A 12,299-nucleotide genomic window follows, 5' to 3' on the forward strand; every position below is an offset into this window, starting at 1 on the left:
CCACGGCTCTTTTGATAAAACTAGGAGCACTAGCCCCGGAATCTTGGCCAAATTGTAGTGGAGGTAAATTCCATGCTGGTGATTGTAAGTGTTTATTATTAAATCCCACCTGGCAGATTCAGTTCCACTCTGTTCTGTTCACTTCCTCTCCTCAGCTATGGGACCAAGTTATTCTGCTTTGCTAGAGCACCCAAGAGATGGTTGCACTTCATTGTTGTTGGAAAAGATCAGTCTATCCCGTGCATATTGCACAGAGTGCTGTGAGACTGAATTAGTCGTAAAGGGCCTTGTGATTCTGAGCTGAAAGGGACTGTAGAAGTGCAAAGTATTATTAGTGCTAATGCAGACTGCTGCTCGCTGCATAGGTTAAGCTATAAACAGCTAACTTCCTGCCAGCTGGAATCCTTCATAATTTAAATGAATATATTAATTCCATAAAGGAGATAAGTCTGTTTCACTACAGCCCTATCATAACCTTAGTCCCAGATTTGGACCTTAGCGTCCAAAATATGGGGGTTAGCATGAAAACCTCCAAGCTTAGTTACCAGCTTGGACCTGGTACTTGCTGCCACCACCCAAAAAATTAGAGTGTTTTGGGGCACTCTGGTCCCCCTGAAAAACCTTCCCTGGGGACCCCAAGACCCAAGTCCCTTGAGTCTCACAACAAAGGGAAATAATACTTTTTCCCTTCCCCCCTCCAGGTGCTCCTGGAGAGATACACAGACACAAGCTCTGTGAATCCAAACAGAGTGACTCCCCCTCTCTGTTCCCAGTCCTGGAAACAAAAGCACTTTCCTCTTCACCCAGAGGGAATGCAAAATCAGGCTAGCAAATCCAACACACACAGATCTCCCCCTGATTTCTTCCTCCCACCAATTCCCTGAAATTTCCCAGAAAAGAAAACTCCAACAGGTCTTAAAAGAAAGCTTTATATAAAAAAGAAAGAAAAAATACATACAAATGGTCTCTCTGTATTAAGGTGACAAAATACAGGGTCAATTGCTTAAAAGAATATTGAATAAACAGCCTTATTCAAAAAGAATACAAATCAAAACACTCCAGCACTTATATTCATGCAAATACCAAAGAAAAGAAACCATATGACTTACTATCTGATCTCTTTGTCCTTACACTTAGAAACAGAAGATTAGAAAGTAAAACTACTTCTCCAAAGCTCAGAGACAGCAGGCAGACAGAAAACAAAGACCTCAGACACAAAATTCCCTCCACCCAAAGTTGAAAAAATCCGGTTTCCTGATTGGTCCTCTGGTCAGGTGCTTCAGGTGAAAGAGACATTAACCCTTAGCTATCTGTTTATGACAAGCCCAAGTTCTGCCCATGGATGTTTGCCCACTGATTTCAATAGGAGCCGTGCACATATGTCTGAGGACAGAATTCGGCTCTTAAAGTGTGAGCTGTTGTGGAGACTCAGTTAATGTGAGCAAGCCCCCTTTAGTGGCTGCTTCTAATTGGCTTCCTTTGTCATTCATGAAAGGCTGGAATTTTTTCCACTCCACAACCCGCCCCATAGATGTATGAAGTGTTCTTATTTGTGTAGCTTACTGCACAGATCTGTGGAATTGTAATAACAGAGCGTAGGTAACTGCTGCAGAACACAACTATAATTGTATGTCATTTAAAAACCAAGGATACTAGATAGTTTTCGAAGGGCTCAGACATTTTTATCCCCTTTGTGGCTGTTAGGAGAATACGATCTTTCTGTTTTTCTCTTCCCAGCTGTCCCTATCTGCAGACCTTGGCTCTAGCCCAAAAGGACCAGTTCGCCCAAGTTGGGCTACTCACCAATCAACAGGGTACCCTGTTACCAAAGCAACAGCTAAGATCCTAGCTCAAAGTGCCCAGTGGAATGCTGGGATACGGCCAGCCCCTGTTCGAGCTCCAGTACCAAAGCTGAGTGAAAGAGGGAAGAAGGCCTTTGCAAGGATGAGCAGAAGTTCTCCATGTTAGTAAGCTGCTCTATCTCGTTGCTTAAACTCTCTGAGTTTGGAGTTGGGGAGCCATTGGCACTATGTTTCCTCACGCCAAGCAAGCAGCAGTCATTTTAGATGGTGTGAACCAAACTGACTGTAATTTACTAGCCTAAAATGTGGCACAAAGACTCACACATAGCAGTTTCCTATGGCATCAGTCTCTATGGTGACCAAACAGCACACGTGAAAAATCGGAACAGGATGTGGGAGGTAATAAGAGCCTATATAAGAAAAAGATCTCAAAATTAGGACTGTCCCTACAAAATCGGGACATCTGGTCACCCTATCTGTCTCTCATGACCGTCACAGTACCTAAGGGCCAGTCTACACTATAAAGACTTTGACAGGACAGCCATATCGGTACAGCTATCCCAGCAGAGCTCCTTAATGTAGATGCAGCAAATACCTGTCAAAGGAGTTCTTTTGTCGGTGTTGTTAAAGTACCTCCAAGAACAACATAAACTACCTGGCAAATGGAGTCTTTTGCCAGAATAGGGGAGGGGGTACGTGCCTGCTTGTGTGTATGTGTCCATCCCAGCATAGCTGTGCCAGTGAGGGTGTGGTTTTCACACTCCTCGTCGACGTAGGCATGCCAGCAAAACTTTGTATTGTAGACTTGGCCTAAATGCTGGCAAGAGTTTTGTGTGACATGAACTCCTGGGTGTTCACCTGTAGAGCAGGGGGTTTGTCTCCAATGTGAATACAGATGTTTTAACACCTTGTTATATATGTGTCTAGGGGCCTGGTGCAGAGCCCATTAATTCTGATGTGCTTTGGACAAGGCCCTGGATGGATGCCTTAGGCTGGGGATTGATAATGACAGATTGGAAGGAGGGCCCCCTCAAGGAATTAGAGAAGAAAATGCTACTTTTACCACCAGTCTGAGGAGAGGTTTCGAACCGCTGTTAAAACAGTCGAATGACGTCATCAAAAGCAATTTCTGCCATGCCAGCCTAGGGCTAGCTTGTGCAGTCCTTACACAGGGCCTTCCCTTGTGACATGCTGAGAATCATGCAGAGTAACCTCAGCTTCCAGTGAGCATCTTCAAGGAGTCGCTCAGCACCTGGCAGCATTAGGTCCTCGGAACGTAATCAGGCAAAAATTCCATTGACGCCAGTGGGGGAGTTAATAGATTAAGGATTGCAGGATTTGACCCTTATGTTTTTTAAGAGAGTAACCGGTTCAGTGGATAAAGAAACCAGAGCGAGCACAGCAGAAGGCATCTGATATGGCGCCATGTAGAAGTTTCAAAGAGAAACTGCAGGTGCAGTAAATGGAAGTAGATCGACAGCATTTATTAATGAATCCCTATGGGAGGAGAGTATGGAGTGGAGTCCTGTGTGGATCCATTCTGAGCTCCATACCATTCAGAGCCTTCCTTTGTGACTAGGAGCCAAGGGTGATGATCCAGAACTTGGTGTGATCACAACTTGCTTTGTGGGGGGTACAATTTAAATGCAATCCAATCTTGATACGCTGGAGAAGGGGGTGGAATTGAGACAAATGAGAAGTGGGGCATGTAGGAAGGAATATGCAAATGCATCTATATGAACTGGAGGAGGGGCACCCCAGACTGCAGTCAGAGGGTTTTAGAGGTAGGGATACACTGCATATAAATCAACAATACAGTGCCTATATATAAAATAGAGCCCTTATCCAGCAGTGAGGTCACATGGACAGAGCCCCAGTGAGGCTCTGCATTGGTCTGCAGCCTATACATGAGAAGCTCATTGCAGGATCGGGGCCTTCAACTGTATTAATTAATTAGCATATCACATGTCCATCAAATGCTGCAATTATCCTGCTCCATTTGACACCGTTCTGGCTCCTGGGGCAATACTCCACTCACTCTTGAGTCCTGCAATTCAAAAAAGGACACAGGAAAATGGGAATGAAAGCGGAGTTGATCCACACAGAGAAGACTCTTAGAAAATAAGCTGAGAGGAAGGGGGAAGGCGGGGGAACTACTGTCTCCAGGCATCTTGTAAAGGAGACAGATGAATTATCCTCACTAGACAATAAGGATTTCACAAGAAATGATGAGCTGCATTAAGTGTAATTTAGGTTGATTGCTGGGCAAAACTACATAACCCCTTGTAAAAGAGAGACAGCCAAGTTCTTCTTTACCGTTCACATCTTCAGGGACCTCTTCTGGATCTCTGCAATCTCCTCTGTGCCTTTCTTACGGTGAGCTGACCAGCATTAGGCTCAGCTCTCAAGATGAGAGTAGTTTGCCATATTCCCATGACGCTGGAAGTGCAGGCAGTAGAATTAGGGATATTTGTAACAGGACCAAATTCTACAAAATGAGGTACTGATTTTGCAGTTTAGAAATAATCTACACGTCCATTCAGTGACTAAAACAATCTATAGCAGCTGCTAGTCTCAGGATTTTCTCTTTATCCATTCTAGCATCCCCACTGTTTGAAGCTCAGCCCTGGCAAATTCCTGCATCGGACCATGGATCTGACGCAGAGTAAGGAAGTGAAGGTTCAATGCAATTCATCTCAGTCAAACTGGCGCATCTGCCCAGCTTTCAGAAGATGCCGATCACATCCCTGAGTTACCGTGAAGAACGGATGTTACTGACATGTAAGAATCATGCTCAAAGTCTCAAGGATCCAGCTCCATTTTTTTATATCACTTGTCACAATAAGAGACTTCCTCCCCACCCTCATTGAACTCACTATACGATGGCTATAAAGTCACTATACAATGCGGAGAAACAGGCATGGAGACCCTGAGGGAGATTTACTAGTATAGCTCTGGGCTAACTGCATTGCAGCCAGTTTACACTGAAGGGTTTCTGGGGCAGGAACTATCTTTTACTATGTATACAGCACATAGCAGAGTGGGCCCTCACTATGGCTGGGATCTCCAGGTGCTGCCATAATACAAATAAGTCATGCAAAACTAGGGTGAGATCAGAATTTGAATCAGTATCTTGTTTGCTATCTTGCCTTTTTTCAGTGTGTTTTCTTGTCTCTGCTGCTTTGGATGCTGATGCCTCAATCTGCTTTCACTCAGTCTATGTCTTCACTGCAGAGTTAACTTGGGCAATTGGCACCCGGGTTAGTCTAACCCAGGTGCAAGCTGCCACACTGCAAAGCCTTACTGTCTTACTGTGTCCTCACTGGTGCTGAACTCCCATGTGTGTGTCAGTAGGACTTTGGGGGCATATCCTATGGTCCTGTGTGCTGCAGTATGCTGAGCTATGCTGATTCTTTCCCAGTGAATTGTGGGAGAATTTGTCTGTCTTTCTAGGCGCAGGGGGGATTGTGGAATGGCACTACAGGATTACCAGCACTGGAGTGATTTAGGCCTGGTCTACACTAGGGGAGGGGATCTGTCTAAGTTACACAACTTCAGCTACATGAATAACATAGCCAAAGTCAACATACTTCGATCTACTCACCATGGTGTCTTCACTGTGGTAAGTCGACAGCTGACGCTCCCCTGTCCACTCTGCCTGTGCTTCTCGCTCCGGTGGAGTACTGGAGTCGACGGGCGAGCGCTTGGCGGTCGATTTATCACATCTAGTCTAGACATGATAAATTGTCTAGATAAGCCCGTACACTGTGTCCTCACTGCAAAGTAAGTGGTTACAGCCTGAGTGAATGTGGAGCCCAGGATCTTACTTATCCCCCAGCTGGGTTGAAATGCCCCTGAACTCCAGGGAGAGGTTTGTGCATGGATGGGAAGGAGGATTAGGGCTGAAAGCCAGTTAAGAGCTCAAATTAACTCTGCACTGAAAACAGCCCCTCTCCAAGGTTTGACTCCATGATTTCAGTGGTGTGACTCCTGATTTACACCAGTGTGAGAGCAGAATCAGACCCCAGACTGCGGCTAAAATTGTTGCATGAGATTTTCCATGTGGCGCTGATACCAATATGATTCGTACAGAGAAGGTGAATCAGATACAAAAATGATACCTGTATACAAATAGAATAATCATATTCAGTAAATCATAACCTTTCCAATGATATCTCACATGACCCATCTTGCATAAAATACATCATAATGATACCATACTCATATGATCATAAAATCTCAATGAAGAATATGTCACAGCAACAATTGGAGCATTTGGTCTGAGCAGGGTTCTCAACCTTTTCCATACTAGGTTGTCCTTGCCATTTAGCAATATGGGAAGGGCCAGATGGTCATCCCCCACTGGCCACCTAGGTTGAAAACCCCTGGTCTAAGGCAAGAGAGCAGCCTAAAAAGTTCTCCAAGGAAGGGGGCATAAGCCAGTGTGGACATGGGGAAAATTAAAGCCCTTGAGCTATGCCCACTAGTGGCTGTTCTTTTCGCCCTTCTGCAGCACCTTCTTCCTCCAGGCCCATATACAGCTGCCACCATCTCTCCTTTCTGTCCACTTGCTCTCCTGTTTCCTCTTGTTTTTTCTCCTTGTCTTTTCTTTTGTGGCTTTCTCTCTCTATTTGTGGCTCTGCTTGTTTTTTGTCCTCCTGCTCCCCTATCACATTCCCCAGGATACGTGTTGCTCTGGATGGGAACAACCACTGGTATCCCCTGCATGACTGAGCTGAATGTCACAGAAAAAGAGAAGCTTGAGTGGGCAGGATACTGTGTGAGCCTATGACCATGTACACGTCAGCAGCTTCCCTGGATGGCTTCTCTAGTGGCCAAGGTGTGACCAGGGAGAAAAGGCAGGTGGCGTTCAGCTGCCTGCCTGCTGCTTTCCCCACAATAGATGCATGTTTGAAGGGGACAGTGCTAGTGGATCTGGGGCTCATGCAGTATTCCGTGGCCACTCCTCAGTGAAGCTCTGCTCCATGCCGATGCTTACTTAGCCTAGCAAAGCTTTGGGGTGGGAGCAACACTGTCGGTGTAGGGAAACAGTGATCTAAGCCCCAGTGCTAGGGCTAGCTAAAGGAGAGTGTCCTTTAGCTCAAATAGCAGGAGCTTGCCCTTCAAAGACTGTAGGTCCACAGTTCTGTTCCTCCTGTAGCATATATGCCATGTAATCAGTGGCCTCTGCTTGTGGCCACCAGTCTACTCTTCCAGTTCATTTTTACAGAAGCAAGGGGGTGAGATAATATCTTTTATTGGACCAACTTCTGTTAGTGAGAAAGACAAGCTTTCGAGCTACACAGAGCTCTTATTCAGGTCTGGGAAAAGTGCTTACAGATACGTAGAGTATCTGATAAATTCATGGACTAGATAAACTAGAATTAGATAAATTCATGGAGGATAGGCCCATCAATGGTTATTAGCTAGGATGGGCAGGGATGGTGTCCCTAGTCTCTGTTTGCCAGAATGGGTGATGGGATGGATCACTTGATGATGACCTGTTCTGTTCATTTCCTCTGGGGCATCTGTCACTGGCCATTGTTGGAAGACAGGATACTGGGCTAGATGGACCTTTGGTGTAACCCAGTAGGGCCATTCTTATGTATGTTCTAGAGTGTCACAGCTAAATACAAAATCAAACAGATAGGTTAGCATTAGCACATCTGTAAGGGATCATTCAAGGTGAAATGGCCCATGAACACCTCTGTAGTCACAGGGCAAAAAGTGGGGGTTAGAGGGTTACAGATGTTGTACTCAGCCACAAATCCAGCATCTTTATTAAGACCATGATTTTTAGTGTCTAGCAAAGTTATTAATTTAAACAGCCAGGCTTTTCTTTTGAAAGTGTTGTGTGGGTTTTCTTTAGGGATGAGGACCGATAGATCGGATATAAACAGAGTGATTGCTCTGTGAAAAGTGTTCACCCACAGGCGAGAGGTTTTTATTGGTCTTTTATCATTTTCCTGTGTGAGTTCATTCACGAGAGTAGTGATGGTCTGGTTTCTCCCACATAGTTGTTAGTGGGGCATTTAGGATATGTCTGCCCAGCAGCTAGACACCTGCGGCTGGTCTGGGCCAGCCGACGGGCTTGAGGGGTTCAGGCTGCAGGGCTGTTTCGTTGCTGTGCAGACTTTCAGGCATGGACTGGAGTCTGAGCCCTGGTATCCTCCCACCTTGCAGGGTCCTAGAACCTGGACTTCAGCCTCAGCCCAGAACTCTACACAGCAATGAAGGAGCCCTGCAGCCTGAACCCAGTGAGCCCACGTCAGCTTGCAAGGGCCAGCCACAGGCATCTAGGTGCTGACTTCCTCTCTACCTGGGGAGTGCTTGACCTCGACCCTGACCCTGACCCCAATCTACCCCTTCCTCCAAGCCCTCACCCCACCCCACGTCTTCCCCCCCCCGCTCTGCCCCAGGCCCACTCCACCCCTTCCCCCAAGCTCCGCCTTCACCCCCAGGAGACGCTGGGAGGTAAGGGGAGGAGTTGATCTGTGGGGTTGCCAGCGGACGGGAGGCACTGGGGGTAGGGGCAGAGCTTGGCTGCCAGTGCATGCTAAGCACCGCTAATTTTTTTCCATGGATGCTCCAGCCCTGGAGCATCCACAGAGTCGGTGCCTATATGTCTAGTTGCTGTGTAGACATACCCTATGTGCACTGTATGAGGTACACCACATTGTAATAGCCATGGGTAGGACCCCTGGGTCTCAAAAGGTGGTATTGTGAGGGTGTTGATCATTATAGCAGTGAAGATACATTTGTAGGTTTTGCATCTGTTGTTCTGGCATCTGGTGCCTCTTTGAGTTGGTATGTCCTGACCTGTGGGAAGTTGGCGTCTGATGATGAGCTTGGAGAGGTTGCAGGGTTGTTTGAAGGCCAGAAGAGGGGGGCTAGGAAAGATTTCTTTCAGGATCAGTTCCCCACTGAATATGTTGAAGCTGTTTGATGATACTCCATATGGATTCCAGTGTAGGGTGGTAGGCGACAGCTAGGGGTGTGTAGTTAGAGGAGGTTTTATTTCTGTATTGAAGCAGGTTTTCTCAGGGTATGTGGGTGGCCTGTTCCATGATGCTATCTATTTCTCTGGTGCAGCATCCTTGTTTGGTAAAGGTTGTTGAGTGTGTCAAGGTTTGTATCCTGGACTTTCTTCAGAGCATATTCTGTGATACCTGAGTTCCTGAATGTAGATAACAGATTTCTTTGAGGTGGTTTCTGGATCTATGAAGGTAGGGATGGTGATCCAAGGGTTTCTGGTATGTAGTTGTCTGTAGGCTTAGGCGCCGACTCCAGGGGTGCCTCAGGGGTGGGGCACCCATGGGGAAAAATTAGTGGGTGCTCTGCACCAACTGACAGCTCCCCGCCTCGCCCCTCCCGCTCCACCTCACCTCCTCCTCCGCCTCCTCCCCTGAGTGTGCCGTATCCCCGCTCCTCCACCTACCTCCCAGCGCTTGCCGCTGCCAAACAGCTGTAGCAAGCTCTGGGGGGAAGGTGGGGAGAGGAGGAGCAGGAATGTGCTATGCTCAGGGGAGGAGGTGGGGAAGAGGTGGGGCTGGGGCAGGGATTTGGGGAAAGAGTCAAATAGGGGCAGGGAGGGGGTGGAGTTGGGGTGGGGACTTTGGGGAAGGGGTTGGAATGGAGGTGGGAGGGGGCAAAGGTGGAGTTGGGGTGGGGCCAGGGTCAGAGAGGGGCCGAGCACCCACTGGCACCATTAGAAGTTGGCGCCTATGTCCGTAGGGTTCCATGGTTGAAGATGATTGTGATGTCCAGGAAGTTGATGCTAGTGTGGGACGGTTCCAGGGAGAGTTTAGGTCGAGTGATGGTTATGAACATTGTGGGGGAAATCAATGAGGAAGTTTAAGTTGTCTATCCAGAGGATGAAACTATCACTGGTTTAGTGGGGCATTTGTCCAGAACATTATTCTTCAAAATGGCCCATGAAGAGATTGGCATTTTGGGGAGCCATCCTAGTATCCATCCAACAACAAATACTTTCTCCAAACACAAACAGCCATGGGTACTAGGATGGCTCCCCAAGACCCACTTGCCTTACCACACCTACCTTCATAGATACTTCTGCTACTTTTCTCTCTTCCTCTCCCCTAATTTCCAGGCATCTTTTGCCCCTTTCTCCCAATCTCCTGCCCCTTTACACCAGGTTTCCAGCTGTTACCCCTTGTCTTCAACTAGTTAATATATTTATGGAGGAATCCGGATTTGAGCTGCTCTTGCCAGTTTAAATACTTTGCTGCCACCTGGTGCTGACTTAATATTATTAAACACCCGGTCTGGTAAATAGATAAAAGTGTATATTAACTTTAAAATGTGGAGGTCTTCATTGGTGAACTCAGTCGTGACTGATTTATGAAGAAAAATTAAAAGCTGTATGTATGGATAGATTAGCTCTTGGACCACTGAGGAGCTGAAGGCAGCAATATGACTGCATGCAAGAATCTGAAGGCTGTAGATACCTAAGACAGAGATTTCAGAGTAGCAGCCGTGTTAGTCTGTATCCGCAAAAATAACAGGAGTACTTGTGGCACCTGTGATAAAGTGGGAATGTTCTTGATGTGTTATGTGAATGCTGAGTGGGGAGTATTGACCTGGGAAGGTTGCAGGGCTTGGGCTTCCCAACGGGGTTGTGGCCTCCCTAGGGGCCCCAGATGGATCTAACTAAAGGGGGTCCTGGTGTCTGTATCGGCAAGACCTGTTTTGGACTGTGTTCCTGTCATCTAAATAAACCTGTTTTACTGGCTGGCTGAGAGTCACGTCTGACTGCGAAGTGGGGGTGTAGGACCCTCTGGCTTTCCCAGGAACCTGCCTGGGCGGACTCGCTGTGGGAAGCGCACGGAGGGGCATATGCTGGATGCTCCAAGGAGAGACCCAGGAGGTAAAGCCGTGTGAGCTTGTTGCCCTGAAGACAATCTGCTCCATGGGAGAGAAGGCTTCCCAAAGTCCTGACTGGCTTTATAGGGAGCAGTTCCAGAGCATCATCCGGGGACTCTGTGACAGCACCTTAGAGACTAACAAATTTATTTGAGCATAAGCTTTCGTCAGCTACAGATAAAGATAAGACAGAGAGGAATTGTTTAACATAGTAAAAGAGGTTTGTCTCTTTCTTATTGTATAGCTGCTAGCACACAAAGCCCCAGTTGCAGTTGAGGCTCCTAGATGTTACAATAAATAACAACAATAAGACTAATAAGTAATTAGATAGACTGGAAATAATTTAAAACATGGAAATTTTAAACTGAATATCAGGAACTAATAGGTATGAATGGTGAGATCTAGATTGTGCAATATTTTCCCAAGTGAAATCATAGAATATTAGGGTTGGAAGGGACCTCAGGAGGTCATCTAGTCGAATCCCCTGCTCAAAGCAGGACCAATACCAACTAAATCATCCCAGCCTGTGAAGCTGGGCCTTAAAAACCTCCACCACCTTCCTAGGTAACCCATTGTGGTGGAAACCTCATTGCATGAGTTAGTCAGAATGCACTTAAATAAAACACTGGCAAATCAACTGTAAAGAACATCTCTGCACTGACCACCAGGCATTAGATGGCACCTAGTATGTTTTTTCATCTCCAGCATCTCTGCATCTGTTGTGTAACTGTAAACCTGCCATGGGCCTAATCCTGCACCCACTGAAGTCAGTTATAACAAATCCATGTGCTGCTTCAGGCAGAATCAGAACCACCTGCCTCTTTGTGGGGTGAGAGATGAGCTTTCCCTGGAAATCAGACGGAGCAAGTGGTGCAGCAGTGACAGACAACACAGAAGGGCAGGGAGTCCAAACCAAAGAGGCTTCCTCTGACCACAGTGGGTGATGCAGAGCCTGTATGTGCTCCCCAATGTTATCGAACTTGTGGGGCAGCAGGCTCCCTGCCAAAGACTGTCTTATGCCAGGCTGGGGTCTAGAGGCTGGAGAAAATCTACTGAGATGCTGTAGTTCAGCTGCTGTCTTATGTTTTTGTTAAAATGTTCTAGACCAGTGGTTCTCAATTTTTTTGTGTTGACGACTCCTTTCACACAGCAAGCCTCTGAAGGCGACCCCCCCTTCTGAATTAAAAACACATTGTTTATATTTAACACTATTTTAAATGCTAAATATATAACCCCATTGTTTAAAATGGATTTACCCTTTCTCACCATTTTAAAATTAAGCCTAAACCACATTTTTATTGAATTATTATAAGCAGAAAAGTTAATTTTTAAAATAGCTACTGTTTAATACTGTGTGTGTTAGGGTGATCAGATGTCCCGATTTTATAGGGACAGTCCTGATTTTTGGTCTTTTTCTTGTATAGACTCCTATCCTCCCCCGGATTTTTCACATTTGCTGTCTGGTGTGTGTGTGGGGGGAGGGGGTGTGGGTGTGTGTGTGGAAACTCACTCAATGTCACTTTTCACAGCAGACTTAGCTCTCCACTGCAAACCTTACTTCTGTGCTGCTGCATTAGTATGTTGGTTAATATCACTTTTCTCAGCAGACTTGCT

At 46.5% G+C, this 12,299-nt stretch overlaps 1 protein-coding gene across 3 annotated transcripts in view; it reads left to right on the plus strand.

The window, feature by feature from the left end:
* The window catches only part of FBXO16 (F-box protein 16), a 62,615-nt gene extending 53,243 nt beyond the window's left edge, over nucleotides 1-9,372 (plus strand). For all 3 annotated transcript variants that reach the window (XM_050948901.1, XM_050948899.1, XM_050948900.1), the window contains 2 exons: nucleotides 1,738-1,963; nucleotides 4,404-9,372. In XM_050948901.1, the coding sequence (XP_050804858.1) occupies nucleotides 1,738-1,963; nucleotides 4,404-4,471 (294 nt within the window). In that variant the 3' untranslated portion in view covers nucleotides 4,472-9,372. The remainder of the gene's footprint in view (nucleotides 1-1,737; nucleotides 1,964-4,403) is intronic.
* The last annotated feature ends 2,927 nt before the right edge of the window (nucleotides 9,373-12,299 follow it).

The sequence above is a fragment of the Gopherus flavomarginatus genome, chromosome 4 (genome assembly GCF_025201925.1).
Source record: "Gopherus flavomarginatus isolate rGopFla2 chromosome 4, rGopFla2.mat.asm, whole genome shotgun sequence".
NCBI classification, from domain to species: Eukaryota; Metazoa; Chordata; order Testudines; family Testudinidae; genus Gopherus; species Gopherus flavomarginatus.